The 22,917-nt window shown below is 38.5% G+C and overlaps 1 protein-coding gene across 3 annotated transcripts in view; it reads left to right on the plus strand.

Annotated features, from left to right (window-relative positions):
* The window catches only part of ak5 (adenylate kinase 5), a 172,974-nt gene that overhangs the window by 147,764 nt on the left and 2,293 nt on the right, over positions 1-22,917 (plus strand). For 2 of the 3 annotated variants that reach the window (XM_089131013.1, XM_089131012.1), the window contains exons 8-13: positions 2,954-3,030; positions 12,899-12,952; positions 14,736-14,778; positions 16,385-16,429; positions 19,083-19,246; positions 21,438-21,554. In XM_089131013.1, coding sequence (XP_088987139.1) covers positions 2,954-3,030; positions 12,899-12,952; positions 14,736-14,778; positions 16,385-16,429; positions 19,083-19,246; positions 21,438-21,554 — 500 coding nt within the window. The remainder of the gene's footprint in view (positions 1-2,953; positions 3,031-12,898; positions 12,953-14,735; positions 14,779-16,384; positions 16,430-19,082; positions 19,247-21,437; positions 21,555-22,917) is intronic. The other variant, XM_039661240.2, reaches the window with a different exon arrangement.

Below are 22,917 nucleotides of genomic sequence, written 5' to 3' on the forward strand. Positions count from 1 at the left end.
CTTTAGCTACTTTCTATCAGAGTGTAATTCATCAGATTAACTATGAACACAATACTGAAGTTTGCCAAGCAGAAATCATCCCTTCTGAAAACTGAACTTTTGTCTTTTAAAGGGATACTCCACTTTTTTTGGAAATAGGCTCATTTTACAACTCCCCCAGAGTTAAAATTTGGGTTTTACCATTTTCGAATCCATTCAGCCGATTTTCTGATATTTAGAAGAATGTCAGGTTATAACCAGACAGTTTCTGTTCTCATTGACTTCGAAAATGGGAAAACCCAACTCTGAGGGAGTTGTAAAATGAAAAAAGGTATCCCTTTAAGCAGTATTTCTATAGTGTTAAGAGACATTTTTGGTGAAATGTAGTGTTTTATTTCACTATTTTGCTGTTTACAAGGTTCCCAAATGTTGTTATGTAAAGCTACTGTACATCAGTTTTAGGGGCCGTTTACACAACACCATTTTCAACTGAAAAAAAAAATAGAAAACTTTTTATGCGTTTTGGTTGTTCATTTACAGGACAACAGTGTTTTGGGGTCCAGTTTTGAAAACGATGCCATTATCATCATCACCATGTACACTACAAAAAGATGAATTTGTGAAACATTGACATTATGCGCATGCGTATTACGTGTTCAGTCGATAGGCACGTAGTTTCTTCACACCAGGGGTCTCTTTTTTCATTTGAGAGCTACTTTTTAAAAATGAATGTGGCCGAGAGTTACTCATGTAATACAATACTTAAATCTCTTAAATAATGTCTCATGACTATCCTATTAACAACTATCCAAACTGTTTTAGAACTAAAAGAGTTTTTGTTGGCCTGTATGTCACCCTAAATCAGCGTTTTCCAACCCTGTTCCTGGCGGCACACCAACACTGCGTGTTTTCTTTGTCTCCCTAATCAAACACACCCGATTCAACCCATCAGCTCATTAACCCACCTGATTATGAGCTGATGGGTTGAATCGGGTGTGTTTGATAAGGGAGACAAAGAAAACACGCAGTGTTGGTGTGCCGCCAGGAACAGGGTTGGGAAACACTGCCCTAAATGACAGAGATACATTTTTTTATAGAAAATTGTACGTTGCATATTATATTATAGTCAATTATTAAAGGGTTAGTTCACCCAAAAATTACTCACCCCCATGCTGTACCAACCCGGTAAGAAGTTCGTTCGTCTTCAGAACACAAATGAAGATTTTTTTGATTAAATTTGATGAGCTTGATCACTACCACATAGGCACCCTAAGGGATTGAAACTTGACGGCCCAGAAAGTAATCGAAGACAATGTTTAAATATTCCATGTGACAACAGTGGCTCAAGTATAAGTTTATCAAGCGACGAGAATACTTTTTGTGCGAAAAAACAAAAATAACGACTTTATTCGACTATTCCTTTTCTTCCTTGTGGGCCTGAGACGAGAGTTCAAGAGATTTTCACGACGCATATGCAAGAACTGAACAAGAAGTAGTAGAAAAAAATATTGTAGTTCGCACGCATGCATCATATATCCCTTAGGGTGCCTATGTAGTAGTGATCCACCTCTCAAATTTAATCCAAAATATCTTCATTTGTGTTCCGAAGATGAACGAAGGTCTTACAGGGTTGGTACAGCATAGGGGTGAGTAATTAATTACTTAATTTTCATTTTTGGGTGAACTATATCCCTTTAAATCAATTAAAAAATAAATTATGGTTGATTTTATATTGTTTTATATTGTTTTTATTGATTTTATATCATAACTAGAGATAAAAATGGCATGAAAATTACATTTCATAATTATAGTGACCAAAGTGATCATGGTTATCACAGAATCCTGTTCAAAAAGTACTAATAAAATCAATTCACCAAGTTTTGTGTCAAAAAAAACAGCAAATAACAAATAAAATTAGCTCGTTTTGTTTACATAAACACTAAAATAATAATCTAAAAAATGATGGCCAGATTTTAATGGAGTGGCTTTCAACATGTTATCTACATGTACATGTACAAGTTCAAATTAAATTTTGACAAAAAGGTTTTATAGTAGATAAACCTCACATATTTCAGCCTATAAATCATCAATTTTTATAAAAAAAAAAACAATGATAGAAAAAAGATAAATTATACTGACATTTTACAATGCACATTAGCTTATCTTTTGTTATTTAATAGTAAACGTCGGTCCGATTTTGCCGTGGCGTCTGTTGTTGCTATGCAACCATGCAGTTTGCTCTCCACAACATAGCTCTGCTAAAAGATGTATTTACGGAGAAGAGAAAACCCCCCGTAGTGTTTGGGTGCACCCCCATCCTTCATGTTAACTGAGCTTTCAATGTTGTTACGGAAAGGGTGAAGCTCATTGTTTGTTTCTTGTCACATTCTGAAAATCTCGCTGCGCCTGGAAAAAATGAGAGCGTCGTTTCAGTTTGCTTGCTGCACACCTACATTTAAAATACAGAATACATTCTTTAAACGTATGCTCAGTGTGATTTTTCGAGTCTAATCTTTCCTTTACTAAGTTCTAAAAGGGTTTCCGATTAACAAATAATACATTATGTCCAGAGAATCATCAGAAGTAAACATGACTATAACCGTCTTAACAAGGAAAATATCTATGCATCTTTGTAGAAAGAACCCAGTACACTATCAGTTTCATAACTCTTTCTTTGCTGTGGTGAAACATGTACTCGTGCCACAAATGAATGACCAATTAACATATAGGAAACGAAACCTTTGTGATTGTTGCCTATGCCGAAAGGACGCCCGAGTTCCTTGAGCAATTACTGGTAAAGAACAATAAAGAAGCATCAGCACTTCGTTTCAATGACAGAGGTCCAAGAGCGCCTTTATTTTCACACAAGGGTTTGCTGTAATTGCTGTATTTTTCCTCTTTCAGACCTCAATACAATGTTTCTTTCAAATGCGTTTTGTTAGAGCTTGATTGAATCTTTTGCTTTTCTCCATAGGACCCAGTGAGCTCGACCTCAGTCTGTTAACAGACAGCAGCAGTCTGGCAGATATGCCCACCAAATTTGACGAACAGGTATGAGAATATCTTTTACCTCATCTTTTCTGTTCTTTCCTAAGCACTTCTTCCTTTGCTTGTCTTTGATGGCTACACTTAAAGATACTTGGTGTATTATAAGCAATTTTCCCTTAGAAATTGCTAGTAAATTTCACAAATAATTACAACCCAGACTGCAACGTAGTGTCAGCCCAGGTCCGGCCCACATCTGTTATGTGTGGATTCCACGTGTGCCAGATGTGGGCCAGATCTGGCCCGGCACAATATTAAAGGCAAGTAACAATGAATTAAACATGAACTAGAAAGACTGAAATAGTAATTTCTTCTAAAAGATACTCCAGTAATCTTTTGTTTTACAATTTTACGGTGTACTGCGAATTCTTAATCCAACAACACAATGGTTTGATGGTATCTTATGCGGCCTTTATTGTGATATCACAATAGCATTTAGCATGTCAGAAAACGTCCCATCTGTCTGGACTAATTCATTATAAAGTTATTGGAGTCTCAGATTAGGCTCAGATGAGACTGCTGAAGGGCCATTATAGGCAGATTGAGTCTGTATTTAATGGAAATGCTTGTTGAGTGACAGTCCTGCATTAGCGGATGGTCATTATGAATGACTCTCTCTCCTGCATTAGCTTCTGTATGGATGAAGCTTAAGCCATAGTCCTTGACTTTCATTAGTGTGCTCTTTTCAGCTTAAAGGGTTAGTTCACCCAAAAATGAAAATTAAGTCATTAATTACTCACCCCCATGCTGTACCAACCCCGTAAGACCTTCGTTCGTCTTCGGAACACAAATGAAGATATTTTTGATTAAATTTGAGAGCTGTATAACTACCACATTGGCTCCTAAGGGACTGCCTCTTGACGGCCCAAAAAGTCAATGAAGAAAATGTTTAAATATCCCAAGTGACTACCGTGGCTCAACTATATGTTTATCAAGCGACGCGAATACTTTTTGTGCGAAAAAACAAACAAAAATAACGAGTTTATTCGACTATTTCTTTTCTTCCTTGTGGGCCAGAACGAGAATTCCTTAGATTTCCACGACGCATGCGCAAGAATTGCGATCTGAAGTAGTGTAAGCTGGCGTAAGCAGATCGCAAATCTCGCGCATGCGTCGTGGAAATCTAAGGAATTCTCGTTCTGGCCCACAAGGAAGAAAAGAAATAGTCGAATAAACTCGTTATTTTTGTTTGTTTTTTCGCACAAAAAGTATTCGCGTCGCTTGATAAACATATAGTTGAGCCACGGTAGTCACTTGGGGTATTTAAACATTTTCTTCATTGAATTTCTGGGCCGTCAAGAGGCAGTCCCTTAGGAGCCAATGTGGTAGTTATACAGCTCTCAAATTTAATCAAAAATATCTTCATTTGTGTTCCGAAGATGAATGAAGGTCTTACGGGGTTGGTACAGCATGGGGGTGAGTAATTAATGACTTAATTTTCATTTTTGGGTGAACTAACCCTTTAATCTTTTAAAGGGGACCTATGCAAAATTCGCTTTTTGAGCATAATATTCCGTAGGCTAGTGTGTGTACACAACCTATCCCTATTGTTGGTAAAAATCCACCCACTCCTTTTGGTATTTCCCCCATAAAACTGAACTAGTGTCTCAAAATGAGCCGTTTAAGAATGTGATCCAATGGGACATCACATTGCAACAGGCTCCGCCCACGACTGGCGACGGAATCTGGCCTATTAGCTTAGCTCCTCCCCTCAGTGAGCTGTACACAGTCCGCCATGTTATTCTACTCACCAGGGCATTTAACAGCAGCAATCAAGTAAGAAATATAGTCTTATTAAAGTTATTTAATGTTATTCTTTTGTGGTTTGATTCACATAAACAGGTACTGTATATTATGCTGCTGTCACTTTAAAAAACAGATCTAATATACACTTGCAATTTCGTTCCCCGCTGTTTAAGTTGGATACTGACAGACCCATAAATATTTATATAAAGGCTAGATGTGTTACGGCAGAGTTTCCATCGTCATCACCGGCGGCCATCTTGTCACAGACAAGCTGATGTAAGATGAGTGGTCAGCACGAACACAAATACTCTTATCTCGTTGAAATCTTGACGTATTTACAAACGATTTGGTTTCTTACAAACGTTATTAACGTGGCTATAATTATCTGGATGATTATTTATTTATACACTTTTTATTCATAAGTATGCCGTGTCATAACTACATCTCTGACGTTTATAACAAAACAAACCGTTTGAAAATCGGTAGAAAATTTAGCAAGTTATGGTCATTTAAATAGTACATGTACCATTAACACAATGTTACGAGTAAGCGAGCTGCCTGTGACAAGATGGCCGCCAGGTGCAGACGTCGACCTCCATTGGCCAGCAGCGTGGACGAAATATCTAGCCTTTACATAGATATCTATGGACAGACCTAACCAACTTTTTTTGTTGTTGTTGTTACACCGACATTGTGTGTTTTTAAATAGGGGTCAGTGGGTGGGGAGCGTCAGCTCATTTGCATTTAAAGAGACATGAACGAAAATGGCAATTTACAAAAATTATCTGTGGGGTATTTTGAGCTGAAACTTCACAAACACATTCTGGGGACACATGAGACTTATATTACATCTTGGAAAAAGGGGTGTAATTGGTTCCCTTTTAAAAATAGCCCATAGAATAATGCCATGTGTATTTGTTGGGTATTTAAATAGCAATTATTGCATTAATACCTGGTATATGTTCACTGACCTTCAATATGGAAATGTAATCATTATCTCTTGGAGTCTTTGAGTGTGTGTTATACAGATATAATGAGAAATGTAGCTCTGTGTGTGTGTAAAGGGTTTGTCTGAGACCATTTCTTTCCTCAAGGTCAGGAAGAATAGCTATAGAGCTATAGAGTAGATTTTTATGTAATCCCCACCCGGATTCTGTCTCTGAAGCTTGTAAAGTAAGGTTTTTTTAGTATTGAATTATTCCATATGGAGCTCAATACATCCATGTTCTCTGACCTTATGAGATGGAACGCATGTAGCTCCTAATAGATTTCATGCCCTATTCAAACTTCTTTCAATCCTTTCCTTTTGGTTACCAATATCCCTCAAAATATATTTTGTGTGTATGTGTTCAACTTAATTGTTTTAAATGCATTTTAGTTTAGCATTCTATGTAAATAGTTATTTAGCTTGATTACATGCAAAGTAAAAATATTCTGTTTGTGATATCTACCACGTCACGTGTCAAACACCCGGCCCTTTATAAACAGATTCATTAATTTTTTTTTTTAAATAACACATATTTTTAGAAAAATAAAAATAATGTAATATTTTATGCAGTTTCTTTCTGAAGTCTGGATCTAGGGCGAGGGTAAAACAACTTACATCCTTACACAAAAGGCATTTCACATTTACATTTATTTACATTTATTCATTTTGCTGATGATTTTATCCAAAGCGACTTACAATTGCTTTATATGTCAGAGGTCGCACGCCTCTGGAGTAATTAGGGTTTAAGTGTCTTGCTCAGGGACACATTGGTGTCTCACAGTGGATTCGAACCCGGGTATCTCACACCAAAGGCATGTGTCTTATCCACTGTGCCATCACCATCCCCATTTCCTAATTAGCAGCACAGATAAATAAAGGCCTGGTAAAAAGTTTTCAAGTAGCATGTCATGAGTGACGAGTCTATAATGTGGTAATGTCTGATACACAATGATGAAGTGATGTTTCCCAGAGTTATCACAGACAAAAAACAAAAGAATAGAAAGTATCATCAGCAACAAAAAAAAAATGGCTCAGTGATTTACTACAGTGCAAGTACTGAATCAAATATTACTGTCACTTGATGGTGGATCTGGTAAAAAAGATGTTTAAAATGATAGTTTTAAGATATGTTTGAGGGAATGTATTGTTGTAATGCTGAATGTATTGGGAAATGAGCTCTGATGAGGACAGTGATGATGGTGTAAAACATCTGCTCAAACTGAACATTTCCAAGCTCCAAAAAAATGCTTTGTTTATTCTTCTGTAATTGTTATTCTAATATCAGGAGAGTTATTATCGCGACAGGTCCATCCATCCATGTTAGATATAAATCCGGGTCACTAAAGACCCAATTATGTTCAAATGATTGGCGAAACATTCATGCATTCAAGGGTTAAACCACAAAGTAACATTCAGGAGATCGCATGAGCAAACTAACAAACAACCACATAAAGCAAAGATACTGGAGCAAAGAAAACTGAGGGCTTAAATACACAGGGGAGTAATCAAGGTAAAAAGAACTGGTCCAGGAACTAACTAACTACCAGGGAGACTAATAATGATCAGAAAAAAATGCAGAAAGTTTTCTGTGAATTGGGTAGGTTCATTATGCCAAATGATATCAAAATTGATATGTCTATTGAATGTCTCCATAAAACATGGATTCCCAACATATGTGTGTGATAAACAGACCTAAATTCTACACTATAAAAAGTACACTATAAAAAATTATAGTATTTATACGTAGTATTTTTATATTTTTTATAATATTTATAGTACATTTTTTATACTACACTATTTTCAGCTTCACAGATTCATGAGCAATTCAGAATAAGCTCAAAACTATCATTGCTTTTGCTTTCTTTCTGGGAGCATCTTGTTCTCTTCACATGTTTTTTTCTTTCTCCTCACACAAACACACACACACATTATCTATTCAGAGGGTTTTCGCTATCTACCAACCGATACGGCAGGGTTACATGTAAAAGGCGAACCAATTAGATCCTCCCTCTTGCTAGATGTCTGTCAAACTGAATTCCTGAATATGTTGCTCCTCAATGCATTTCCATGGAGATGCTGTCATGCTTTCTCCATTATTATTAGGTTAAAATCGTGTCTGGGTGAGACAAAAGCAGTCCGTAAGGTTCTTTGGTGGAGGATAGTGTGAAGAGTGTTTGTGGATGGGGATCAGCCCACATTCCCACCGTGACTCTTTCATCTGTGTCCATCAGCGGTGCTGCTGACAGTAAACTTTCCGCGCCGTCGGCATCACGCAGGGAAAAACACTTGTGCAGATGAGAACAGATCTCAGAGCAGTTCTCGGCTCGGCGTGCGACGTGTTCAACTGGTTTTTTGGCTCCGGCCATGTTGGTTCCATTCTGTACTGTGAATGTTTGCCAGCCACACTTGGATTAAGACATTCCAACTGTAGTGCAGAAAAGCTTCAGTAAAGTTTTGTACTTGTTCAGTACTTGTTATATAGCTTCCTGTGTTTTTAAAACCCTCTTATGGTGTTAAACAATTACTGTCAGGATTTACTAAAGACACGCAGTGGACAAAATTGTGCTTTTGCTGCAGACCTAGGCTGTGCATTTTGTAGGAGTTTCCTTTTCAGATGCAAAATTTATGGAAGGGGAGTACTTAAAGGGATAGTTCACTTTGAAATTATTTTTTGATATGTTTTAGCTTACCGCAAGGGCATCCAAGATGTAGGTGTCTTTGTTTCCGCAGTATTTTCAATTTTGATATTTTTAGGTCAAACCGTTCTTGTCTGTCAATCATATAATGCAGGTCTATGGTCACCACCTCAAAGAGCATGCACAGAGAAGTCCAAATTAACCCCCTAGGGACTAAGCCATTTTTGGTCCGTTTTTTTCTATTTTTACATTTGGGCTCATAAACTATATGTAATGGAGATGGAACACTATGTGTTTGGTATCTATGGATTCAGAAGACCCTAAGCTAACTTAAGCATGCATGTAATGTGTTTATAAAGAAAGTATGATTGAAAAATGTACATTAGTTAGAGAATTTCAAAAATGGAAATTAGATTTTTGTCACTTATTTCTGAAAATCACACATCACACAACAATAGTGAACAGTTTTTGAACAAAAAAATATATTTGTCAAAGCCTTTGCTTGACAGACATGTGTAATTGTTAAATAAAATGTGTAAAGAACAATGAAAAATCGAACTTTATTTATAAATAATCCCAGGCGTTTTTCTTAGGAATGCTTAGAATTTGTCCTCGTCACTCTCCAGTAAATGTCGTCTCCTCCACCACATGACACTGTTTGCGTCATATCACTTAATATAGTACCATCCCTTGTAAGGCTACAGAGTCCTCCGATTTGCTAGAATACGTATTGGTAACCTTCCCCTGATTGGGTAAGGAAAATATTTCTCCATTGGCAATTTTTCCATTGGTTGTTGCTTGTGAATCTGCCAAACAACATTGATTTCATTGGCCTTTTATGGTGTGTCTACAAGCCTGCTAAGTTTTCACTGTTTTCAGCAGAATCTGAGGAAGACTGCAAAAAAGACCGCACCTCTCTATCATAAATAGTTTTTAAGATAAGTACACATTTGTTAAAGTATGTCATTTTAGGCGGTACCGCCCAATCCGTCCCCAGAGGGTTAAACATGATTTAATGACTCGTAAATGTAAGTACACATTGATGGCCCAAGAGACGAAACAAGCGTTTTTAGACAGTTAAGCAATGAGGTTTCTTTACAAAGATGAAGTAAGAAATTATGTTTACGCAATTATTCAGTCAAACGAAATGTTATTGTGAATATTATTGTTACTTATTCATTATTGTGTCAGTTTTTTTATTCGCTGACTTTAGCTAGCTTCTTTGCACGAAGAACAACATAGTGACGAAACGTGTTTGTCCGTTTAGGGCCACTGTAGAAACATGATGGCGCAAAATGGCCACTTAACATGTAAGTTCTTGTTCTATATACATACAAGTGGGAATCCGCTGTGTATAGATAGAAACTGCTCATTCTAAGGTGATAAAACATAACGGTCCAGAATGTAATGTCTTTATACACCACTGATAACATATTTATGTATATGATATTGCATTAATGTCAACAGATCCTCATAAATATTACACAGTGCACCTTTAAACCAGACTCTAATGCGTAGATTGGTAAATTGTGTTGGTCATTATGGAAATGATCCGGCTGCGTCTGTGCTCTTTAATTTGCTCGTTCTCACCACATGCTCACTGAGTCTACACTGAGAACACCATTTTGTAATATACACTACTATACACTATTGCAAATTATAATCAAGTACTTGTTAGTCAACACATAAAAATAAGTGTACTTATTTAAAACAAAATGCCTGAGGAGGTAGCAGATTTTCCTTTCAGTTGTCTCTCATCTGATGCATCAGTGGTTACACTTCTTACCATCCACCGGTAATTCTATTGTATTCTTTGTAGTGCCTTTGAATACCATGAAAATAACATAGTATGGGATTACATTCCAAAGGATGAAATATGGTGTTCTTTCAGTAACATCTATCTATTGACAATCAGACAATTAAATGCAGACATGTTGCAGCACAACAGGACGAGTGTCTCATATAGTAGCTTGTGCTGCTTTAATAGAAGGGGGTGACTGCTGAAATCATGCATCCAGCACTTTCTGCAGCGCCCACGGCTCCTCCACGCACAAAAACAAGCCAAACGTCTACCTTCGCCACTGTTCAGTCTGCACAGCTAATGAGAGGCTCAGAGAGAGAGAGCGAGTAAAAGAGGGGGGGGCAAAAACATGAGATGTAGGAGATTTAGACTCAAAGGACTTCACTGCAAAATAATCAGTATTTTAATCAACATTTTACTGTTGCTTTCAGTGACAAATTGCCTAAGCATCCTATATATATATATATATATATATATATATATATATATATATATATATATATAATGTACGTCAGAGGTTAAACATTGGAAGATAAGCCACGTTTCCGCCGCAATTACCAGGAACTATTTGTCCCAGGAACTTTTTTGCCCCAGACCACTTGCTTACTGCGTTTACACCACTGACTAAAGTACCGGTCCGGGGCGGGAAGATTATGAAGTGACGTTGAACTGCGTGTGACTGCTCCTCCCAGTCTGCGCGTTTGTTTTGAGTTTTGTATGGAGGAGATTCAAGCTGTGCTGCTTGTTTTGTGTGCGATTGGTTTACTAACGAGGTAATTAACAAAATGGCAGAAAAGAGACGAGCACCCAAAGTGTATTCAGAAAGCTCGAAATGCTAGATATAAAAGTAGACGTTTGTTATCAGCAGATTGACCGTGAGACGGATGGGACGAATGTGCGCCATCGGGCAGAAAGAACAAGTGGTAAGAACCAATCAGCATAAGTCCCACCCCGAAAGTTCCCAAACTCTGAAAAAGTACTACCTCGCCAGCAGGGACTTTCTGGGGGGAAATTTTTACCCAGAACTTCATTTAGACCCTGGTTCCTGCGGTGTAAACACACCGAGTACCACCCCAAAGTTCCTGGTTCCTGGGGAAAGTTCCTGCGGTGGAAACGCGGCTATATTTAAATTGGTTTTCAGGGAATACACTGATGGGCCAAAACATTGACCAGTCACCCCTATATTGCTGAGGATCTCCTAACAAGGCCACATATTAAGGTCTGAATAGATTAGATTGTAAGCAAACAATCGGTTCTCTTAATCAATGAGTTGGATCCATGTCAAATGGACAGGAATAAAGATCTGAGCGACTTTAGCAAGGGTCAGTTTTTAATGGCAAGGCGGCTGGGTCAGAGCATCTCTGAAAGGCTTGGAAGTGGTGAGAATTTACCAACAGTGAGTGATCGGAAGAGGGACAAACCACAAACTAGCAACAGGGGCCACATTTAACTCTTAACACTTATAGACATAAACCATAGAGTGTAAAAAAAAAAAGATGGACGACGCCCCTTCGCTCTTTTCCATCAGAGAGAACTGAAGCCGCCAGTGTCTCGATATGACGCTGACATCTTGGAACTTGAGTCTGCGCACTTGCGTGTTTCGGGACCAGTCATGCGCAGTCGGAAGCAGGAAGTAAAGCCGCGATATCAAGGCCGCGCCCTCATTCTCGCTGAATCAAACTCAAGCACACGCCCCGCCCCCGCACTTTCATTAAGTGTCCTCTGTCTGCTTCGTTCTTCTCCAATGATGTCTGCTGATTGAAGAACCTCGTTAAAATAAGGTAAATACAACTAACCACATAATCAACAAAAAAAGTTTAAAAAAAGTCAGCTGGTGCTTCAGTGACTACCTCGCACAGAGAACCTGTCAATCATGATGTCAGAGCACCGTTATTATCATCACATAACTAACTAAAAACAAACTTATTTTAAAAACTAACACTTGAAATTACATCAACGTGATAGAAACTACAGTAAATGACAGAAACCATCTTTGGAAAAAGGATATGTGAAGTGTAATTTAATTGTTTAGTTGGTCTCGCGTCCCATTGATTAACATGGGGAGGCGGGGGTTATCAGCTATACTAGGTCCGGTCACAGGGGGGCGATCGAGACGTTTTGGCTTCACTTTTGAGGGCTTGTGCGGCACGCTTGACATAAACTCGCAAACTTCCCTTAGCACTTCCCCTCTGGGGAATCCCCACTGCCATTTTGAAGTGCGTTTGTCTTCGTTAAGTGGACGAGGGATGTTTATTTGGACAGACCCTCGACCCCTCAGTTTGGACCGAGGGAGCAAGTCTACTCAACATGTACACTTCAGGCAGATCCATAGATCATAATGTACCATGATTGTGACGTCACAGCAGATTGCTCTTAATTTACCCATACCCCCACAATGAAGTCGATCCCGTCTGGTACGAGCCAACAGAAGGTCTACTGTGGCACAGGTCACAACAAATTTTAATGATGGTTATGGGGGAATGTGTCACAATACACAGCGCATCACACTCTGCCTGTCTAGCCACGGTGCATACCAACCAGAGTGCCTGTGATGACCCCTGGCCACTGTCGAAAGTGCCTTCAATGGGCACACGAGCGTCAGAACTGGACCTTAACGCAGTGAAAGAAGGTCGCCTGGTCCAATGAGTCCCGTTTTCTTTTACATCACACGCACCGTCGTGTACATGTTTGTCATTTACCTAGGGAAGGACGATGACAAGCTGGTGGAGGGAGTGCGATGCTCTGGATCATGTGGATGTAAGTTTGACACGTGACACCTACCTAATCATTGTTGCAGACCAGGTACACCCCTTCTTGACAATGGAAGTGGCTCAGGAACATGATGAAGAGTTTAAAGGGTTAGTTCACCCAAAAATGAATATTAAGTCATTAATTACTCACCCCCATGCTGTACCAACCCCGTAAGACCTTCGTTCGTCTTCGGAACACAAATGAAGATATTTTTGATTAAATTTGAGAGCTGTATAACTACCACATTGGCTCCTAAAGGACTGTCGCCTCAAGCGACGCGAATACTTTTTGTGCGAAAAAACAAACAAAAATAACGAGTTTATTCGACTATTTCTTTTCTTCCTTGTAGGCCAGAACGAGACTTCCTTAGATTTCCATGACGCATGCGCGAGAATTGCGATCTGCTTACACCAGCTTACACTACTTTAGATCGCAATTCTCGCGCATGCGTCGTGGAAATCTAAGGAAGTCTCGTTCTGGCCTACAAGGAAGAAAAGAAATAGTCGAATAAACTCGTTATTTTTGTTTGTTTTTTCGCACAAAAAAGTATTCTCGTCGCTTGATAAACATATAGTTGAGCCACGGTAGTCACTTGGGATATTTAAACATTTTCTTCATTGACTTTCTGGGCCGTCAAGAGGCAGTCCTTTAGGAGCCAATGTGGTAGTTATAGTTATATATACCTCGCAACCTACAGGACTAGACGGATCTACTGGTAATGTCTTGCTGCCAGATACCACAGGACACCTTCAGGAGTCTAGTAGTCCATGCCTCGGGGGGGTCGGCAATATTTTTTTTAAGTACAAATTTCACTGAATATTGTTAGATTTATGGTTTGAGCACTTTTTCTCCTCAGTGAAATATATGCAAAGATAATATTTCACAGTTTGGCTCTATTTTGACAAATAAAAAACTGATTAAGACAAACATATATTGCTTTGCTTTTCATGTGACCATATGGAGAAGCATTTGCAGGCGAAATAACCAATCAGATTCATAGATTGCTCTATCATTGCCAGCATATCAGTTGAGGGGTTAGATAGTAGCTTAAATCTGGCTTTATATGTTGCGATAAGGTGTGTCATGCTTGAATCGGTCCTGTATTAGGATGTTATGCTCATGAAGTGTCCTGAAAAGAAACTGACGCTTTTAATCGAATGCATGTAGGCAATGGATGTATCAAAATATTCAAGATTGGGGGATTATGTCCAAAAACAAACATGCGAAACAATATTGATCAAGCACTAAGGTAAATACTGGGGTGGACGTGTACCCCTTATTGTCTATGGCGCAGGATTTGTGGCCTGAATGTTCCAAGTTTGCAGGATTGTTGGCTGTGTATCATTTCTCTCTCTTTCTGCCAGTGACTAATCAGACCGGCTGGCCTGCCCACATCACAAACACGCTCATCAGTGGCACCTTGCACTCCTCCCACACACACACACACACACACTCTCTTTTTCATCTCATCTTCTCTAATGCTGCAAAAAAGTGGCAAGATACCACCTAAGGTTTTGCTGTTAAACAGCCCAGAACTCTTTTAATCACAGTAATCACGGCACAAAACTGTTAAGTTCCCAGTTTCCGGCGATGTGTTTATATTCAAACACTGGAAACCTCACAGTTTTTGTTTTAATTAGCTCAGTGAAACTCATGAAATGACCGTCCAGAGGCATCGTATTTTCTTTTGCATCAAAAACATGGAGCCTATTTTGGGAATCATCTGCTCTTTCACTTCATTTGTGGTCTTTATAAAAGCATGTTTCTTATGTGTCTTTCTCTATGGCAGATCGATGAAGAGGTGGCTGGATATGCAGAGGCGCTTGGAGAAAGTGAGAGTTGTATCTCTTAATTGATCTATACTTTATTTGTGTGTGTATATTTCTTGTTATATTATTGATAGAGGAATGAGTATACACTTGTTTAAGCAGCACCAGATGTCTAATAGCCCTCTAAAGTCTGTATGTCTGTACAGTGGCATTAATCATAAACAGTGATGCAGAGCAAACACATTCTGTGTTGCCATAATAGTTTCACCAGACTTAAAATCTTGATCTTGAAATAACAACTAATATTTGATGTATTATACCGAAGATTTTCAATATATCAGCAACCAAGAGAGATTTGAATTTTGCAGCTCAATTTTAAAAACATAGTTTTAAATTTGGGTACAATTGCTTTTACATTTTTAAGATTCTAAAATTTGATTGTCAGTGATACCAAGTAATGCCAAATCCTTCGGTCAAGACCATACATTTATTATTTAAAGGGGTGATGAACTGAGAAATCAAATTTTCCTTGAGCTTTTGACATCATCATATTATAAGAATATCCTGTAAGTTTCAGAACTGAAAACATCCTAGTTAGTCCAATAAAAGCTTTTATTGACACCATGCTCAGCAAACGACTCGTTTTTCAAAGTGGGGAACTATGACGTCAAAGAGGATAAAACACCACCCCCGCAGAAAAAGATCAACTCCTACTTCAACACGGCCGGTTTAGCCCCGCCCACCGATTCGCGCATTCACGCATAGCTAAATAACATAGATGCCTACCTCGTGATGACAATCCGGATCGAGCTACCGAGCAAAACAGAATATTATGCAGTGCCTGGTTGTGAAAGAAGACAGTCGCTGCATATGCTTCCTCTGGATTACAATAGGACTGCATGGATAAACTTTATAGCTGATGAGGGTAAAACATTGTCGGTCTGTTCGCTTAATTTCACTGAGGATTGTTTTGTAAACAAGACTGGCTTTGCAGATGATTAAGATTAAAGAACGGTGCTGTGCCATCTATATTGGATCTGACAGGAATGGTGCAACACACGGACTCTGGGTCGAACATGTATGGGCGAATTATTCCGGTTGCCATTTTACAACATTGGACGTTTTCAGAACAATTTCCCCCACGTGGACCGACGAGTGAGTTGAAACTCATTATAATATGCAAAACTGTTATCCACTCACAGCAGTGGGCGTTTACTTCCAAGTCTTCAGTGCGAGCCGCCCATAAAAACCAAGCGTTTTTAAATCTAGGGTAGAAAATAGTCTATTACCAAGCGAACGTCATAAGATGACCTCAGACAACAATAAAATAAAAAAAATTTAAAAAGCCAGTTCATGACCCCTTTAATTTATTTATTTCAAATTCAAGGCTTTTATATTATATCATATTATATTAATTATATGCATTATGTTATAATATAATATAAATGTGTTATATTTTATGATATTCTATTATACTATACTACATTATATGATATATTATATTATTATATTTGTTAGTGGTAAACCTGCATTTTTTAACCCTGCATATTATTCTCATTCATTTCCAACAATGATTGGACCACATGACACGACAAAGCTATACTTTGTTATCTGATCATAATATAATTGTGTGTGTGTGTGTTTTTTTTTCTTTCCAAAATGTCACCAGGTTTTCCGGTGGAGACCAAAAAACAAAAGGTCATCTTTGTGATTGGTATGTTAGTCAATAAAGCTGCATTAGCACATTATACATTACTTTCATTGCACATTATTGTCATTATAGACAGAAACACAACGCACTGTTTTATTGTGCCTTCATTTCCTCCAGAAGAACAGATCAGGAAGCAATGTTTTGATATAAAGTACATACATCACAGCTAGATCAGACATAATAACAGACACACAAGCAGCATGTGTTTGAAAATTGGGGGCAGGTGAAAGCTTCTGATGGTTCCTAATTGAAACTGTTGGCAGTCTTCATTTGAGAATGACTCATGTTCTGGATAGATGGAAAGCGGACGGTCAAGATGGTACGAGGCTTTGTGTGCTAGGGCCTTCCCTCCCCTCACGTTTGTTCAAAAGCTCCAGCTAATGTAGTGAAGTGAACTAAAAGCCAAGCTTAACATCTCTTTGTGGCGAAAAGAGACGTGAAGAAACGAGTTTGGTTGCTTTGAAAGGAACCCGGTGGATACGGCCTGTGTTTCTGTCCTGCTGCGTCAGCAGATTCATGCAGTGCTTATGCTTGTTATATTGCTTTGGATATGGCTGATCTGAGATTGATAGCATGAGTGAATTACGCTCTAGAGTGCACTTGACCAGCCTAACTGACACGTTAAAGACTCGCGGAAAGATTTATCAGCTTTGTATCTGCACTGTGGTACCTGTCAAGAAAGGGAATAGATTAGATTTAATAGTCGGACTCTGGCTCCTTTGACAGTAAAAGAGAGATTCAGAGTAGGTTTTGCAAAAACATTGACAACGTAAACGTTTTTGGACTCACAGATGTATAAATGATGCATTAAATTGATCAAACATGAGAGTAAAGACTTTTAGGCTATAAAAGATTTTGATTTCAAACTTTCTATTCATCAAACAATCCTGAAATAAAGTGCATCTCAGTTCCTACATAAAATGAACGGTTTACAACATTGATAATAATGTGAAATGTTTCTTGAGCAGCAAATCATACAAGAAAGATTTCTGAAGGATCATATGAAAATTCCAGCCCGTTCTGATCTCAAGGCGTCATATAGTGACGCTTTTGACAATGTGTATACATCCAACGCACATGGCACACTTTGGTGTCAATATGAGACGCAGATATATATGGGCCAGAAGGCGCCTCCTAGTGGTCTAACCCTAACCCTACCCCAGACCTAAACCTACCCACAACCGAAGCCTGTTATATTGACGCTAAAGGGTGCCATGTGCGTTGGATGTCTACGCATTGTCACTATATGACGCCTTGGGATGAGAAACTGACATCACAGGAATAAATTACATTTTTACATTTTATTTTATTTTTATAAATGCAGTTCAGGTGAGATATATGAGGCTTCTTTCATAATGGTGAATGGCTAAATATATTTATTTATATTTATCAACTCTAAATTAACTAAATTAGAGTTATTGGTACCGGTTATTCCACACTAAAAGCAACATTCATTTCACAAAATATTTCTTATGTTGTTTTTCATCACTGGAAAGTGCAAAATATTTGGCTTTAAAGCATGATTTACCAATGCACGTTACCAAACATACTGTATGCCATCACTAATTATTATCATTTTAATCTATTGACAGCCTTAAGCTTCATTTGAAAACATAATTTTGTATAAAGAGGCATGCTGTTTTCACCACTGTTCTCTCTAGATTAAACGTTAGTAAAGTGAACTAACAAACAGATTAAACAAGATATAGCTTACTTGTAGACATGGTGAATGAAGTTCGGGGTTGTGATGGTCGTGTCCGATATCCTTTGTCAGTTATTATGCGTACAGCAATCTTCTTGTAGGAATATGGTCAATTTCTAGTGTTTATATCCAAAAAGAAACGATGCTGGGAGATGTTTTTGTATTTACCGTGCTCACCGCTCCTGTGCTTGTGCAGCATCACGCAATCTGATGATGACTGCGTCATTGGTTCAGTTGCTTTCATTTTTGTTCATCAATTGATGTTGCAATGATTTATATATATATATATATATATATATATATATATATATATATATATAAGTCATTCTCGAGTCATACACTTCAAGTCAAATCAAGTCTTGAGTCATTTGATCTCAAGTAATTTTCTTAATTTAGTCAAGCAAGTCTCAAGTCCTTAAATGTGCGACTCAAGTCAGACTCGAGTGAAGTCATGTGACTTGAGTCCCCCATCTCTGCATTCTAGTAATGAAGCATGATATTGATTGATTTGTTGGTCGCTGGGCTCATCCAGTATAGACTAAACAACGTTCTGCCACTTATTGTTTTGGCTGGTTGGTACATTTTGCTTTTTGCTGTGTATTTCAGAAGCTTTCTTAAAAGTTTGAAAGCAAGCCTGCCACATCCTCGTCATCAGCGTTATAGACAACATCTGTTAGATGTGGACTGTTTGGATAGATAAGTGCTGCCCTGAGCTGTGTGCAGAATCTTAATGAAGGCCTGTGGGAGTTCAGTCAGATGGCAGGGTCGGGGAGAGCCAGCGAATAGTGTGTGAGGTGCAAACCGTACGACATCTACTGATTTCACATCTCCCAAGACAGGCAATTACTGAGGATGTGGGTCTTGTTCCTGAGTGTTTAGAACCGTCTCTCCCATCCATTGTCTATAACAGTTTTCCATTACAGATCTATTCTTGACTTTTCTCGTTCTGACCAGGTGGGCCAGGATCGGGGAAAGCTCTCCAGTCTGAGAAAATCGAGGAGCGGTACAGTTTGAAGCGCCTGTGTCCCGGGGACATCCTGTGCAGCGAGCTCCAGTCTCACAGCGAGAGAGGACGCTTTCTCCGAGACCTTCTGGAGAGAGGAGAGCAGCTTCCCGAGGTGCGCAATCTCGAGAAAGTCCATCACTGAAAATTATAACGATAAAAAGAGAAGCTTTACTGGGTTTAAAGGGTTAGTTCACCCAAAAATGAAAATTCTGTCAGTATTTACTGACCCTCATGTTGTTCCAAACCTCTATGTGTTTATTTGTTCTGCTGAACACAAAGGAAGATATTTGGAAGAATGTTTTAATCAAACAGATCTCATTCCCCATTGTAGTCAATGGGGAATGAAATCTGTTTGATTTAAAAAAAAAAATCAAATATCTTCCTTAAAATAAACACATAGAGGTTTGGAACACCTTGAGGGTGAGTAAATACTGACAGAATTTTCATTTTTGGGTGAACTAACCCTTTAACGCTTTTTTTGGACACACCTTGACACCTTTTACTGTGATGCTTGAAAGCATTTCCAATTCCAATAGTTTTGGTCCATTTTCCCAGAAGAGAAAGACGTTTAAATGTGTTTATCGGTAATTTTGTCAACTTTTAAGAGCACAGATTCATTTAAACCTGACAGTTCTGGAAAAAGCCACAAAACTCTCATTTTATACATAAGAATGCAGTGTAAGTACGATTCATCTTAGCAGACTAGTATATTGCTACACTGCTCCTGTGCAAAAGCATACTCAGAAGACTCTTCAGGTAGTGTGTTGCTGTTGCGAGGTAAGGTAGGGAGAAGCTGTAGAGCAGGGTTTCTCAAACTCGGTCCTGGAGGGCAGATGTTTGCAGAGTTTATCTTCAACCCTGATCACTCTTACCTGTGACTTTCTAGTGATCCTGAAGACCTTGATTAGCTTGCTCAGGTGGCTTGATCAGGTTTGGAACTAAACTCTGCAGGACATCGGCCTTTGAGGACCGATTTTGAGAAACCCTGCTGTAGAGGATCTAGACAAGTGGTGCTGGGGAGGAGGGAGGGCTAAAGTAAATTCTCATGGCAAACATTACTCAGCTGAACCACCCAGGAGAGAAATATAGACTCTGACTTGGGTTTTATGCCCACAAGCAGCCTCTCAGTCTTGGCCTCTAGTCCAATAACTCCAGTTCTGGAAGTCCACGGTCCTATAGTATTAAATCACACACATTTGGAAAATCTTCAGGATTACTTTAAAATTACAGGCAGGTGTGTTTGATTAGAGATGGAGCTAATCCTAAGACTTTTAAGGCCTCGATATACTCACGGCGAAGTTCTATTTTGTTCTTCATTTAGGGTTAAAACATTCTTTTCCAGAAAGTTCTCATTTGCAAGCTGTTTCGAACTCCCAAAACGAACTTTGTTTCGGCATGAAATGACTTCAGATCAGTTTGTTCCTCGATTTTGCTTGAAGTATATCGGGGCCTTTAGGACAGGGCTTAGATTAAGTCCGAATTAAGCCTTAGTTCAGTGAGGACATTTAAAGGGATACTCCACTTTTTTTTTTTAAATAGGCTCATTTTACCACTCCCCCAGAGTTAAACAGTTCAGTTTTACCGTTTTCGAATCCATTCAGCTGATTTTCTGATATTTAGAAGAATATCAGTAACCAGACAGTTTCTGGTCTCATTGACTTCCATAGTAGGAAAAAAATATACTATAGAAGTCAATGAGACCAGAAACTGTCTGTTTACTGATATTCTTCTAAATATCAAAAAATCGACTGAATATGTTCGAAAACGGTAAAACTCAAATGTTTAACTCTGGGGGAGTGGTAAAATGAGCCTATTTCCAAAAAAAAGTGGAGTATCCCTTTAAGTGGCTTTAATAAACATTACTGGCGTGAATCTTGAAACAAAACAATGGCACTGTTATATTTTAAGGTATGTCATCATTACACAGTATATTCCACCATCACTTACAAACACATTTAATGAAGCAATCGTTTAAATGTCTACACTTCTTTTTTTTCAGTAGCGGGTCAGATGAGGTCGTCGTTTCATCATCTCTTGTTGTTAAGTTTTATTTGCTGAGGTTTAGCATGTGGCTCAGGGAGATTCACTCCTAATCAGATGATTTATGTTACAGTGGTGTTGCTTAGCAACACGTCTGTCATTAACATTTGCTGTGAACTACTTTTTAGTCATCCCAGACATCAGAACTTCTCACTTCTTATCTAATATGTGTTTGTGTTTTTATGTGTCCAGCTGTTGTCATTGAATGCATATCTGTATGAGAGTGTTCATCTGTTGTTCGCTTCTGTTTGGGTGTGTTTAAGGATACACTGCTGGATCTGTTGTGTGAGGCCATGGCGTCTACTGTACGTCAGGGGAAGGGCTTCCTGGTCACTGGCTTCCCGAAGAATGTGAAGCAGGCGCAAGAATATGAAGCCAAGGTCAGTGGTCTTCAGGAAAGGGTAGAATCACTGGGAGTAAGACTGCAGTCACCAGTAACAAATGCTATAACACAGTTGTTGCACTATGTTGAGCACAACGACAGGAAGTTACCAATATTAAAGGAGTAGTTCACTTTTCAAAAAACATTTGCTGATAATTTACTCACTCCCATGTCATCCAAGATGTCCATGTCTTTCTTTCTTCAGTCGAAAAGAAATTAAGGTTTTCGATGAAAACATTCCAGCATTTTTCTTCATATAATGGACTTTAATGGGCACCAAACGGTTCAAGGTCCAAAAGACACTTTCAGTACAAACTGCAAACTGTTCAAAAGGGCTTTAAACAATTCCAGACGATGAATAAGGGTTTTATCAAATGAAATGATCAGTCATTTAAAAAAACAAACAAAGTTTAAGTTTTATAAGCTCAAAACCCTCGCCTTGCTCTGTTCTGCGATGCCCGTTCGTGACACTCCTGTTCGAACTTGTTCATCAAAATGAACGAATCTTTTTCTGAGTCAATTCGTTCGTTGAACGAACCAAAAAAGATTTGTTCGGAAAACAAATCTTGGAAAAAGATTTGTTCATTTTGATGAACTAGTTTGAACAAGAGAGTCACAAATGTGCGTCACAGAACAGAGCAAGGCGAGCATTTGAGCTTATAAAACGTAAACTTTTTTTTTTTTTTAAATGAGCGATTGCGTGTTTCGCTTGATAAGACCCTTATTCATCGTCTGGAATCATTTAAAGCCCTTTGAACAGTTTGCAGTTTGTACTGAAAGTGTCTTTTTGACCTTGGCCCTTGAACTGTTTGGTTCCCACTGAAGTCCATTATATGGAGAAAATCCTGGAATGTTTTCATCAAAAACCTTCATTTCTTTTCGACTAAAGAAAGAATGACATGGGGGTAAATTGTCAGCAGAAGTTTACTAAAGTAGTTTACCTTAACTACTTTAAGGAAAAAGTTTCTCAAAATGAAAATTCTGGCATTGTTTACTTTACCTTCATGTTGTTTTAAAGTCAGTGGACTAGCTTTATCTTTATGATACACAAACTGAGACATTTTGAAAAGTGTTCACGCCCACAAAAGCAGATTCCAGGTCTTCCAAAGCCATATGATTGCGTTCTTTGAGATACAGGTGGAACATCTAATGTAATTTGCTGAAAATGTTCTCTTCACTGCAGCTCTCAAATGTCATTTGCATTTGAGTATAACCAGTTTTAACATCATTGATGCCAGTCACTTTGGTACCAAACATGACAGCCAAGATCTGAGAGCTATTTCCGAGGACCAGATTTCCAATGACTATTGGATTAACGTTTGATTTGTTTCACACACTCATGGTATGTGTTCACTGGCCCA

The sequence above is a fragment of the Pimephales promelas genome, chromosome 5 (genome assembly GCF_988280905.1).
Source record: "Pimephales promelas chromosome 5, fPimPro1.hap1.1, whole genome shotgun sequence".
NCBI lineage: Eukaryota > Metazoa > Chordata > Actinopteri > Cypriniformes > Leuciscidae > Pimephales > Pimephales promelas.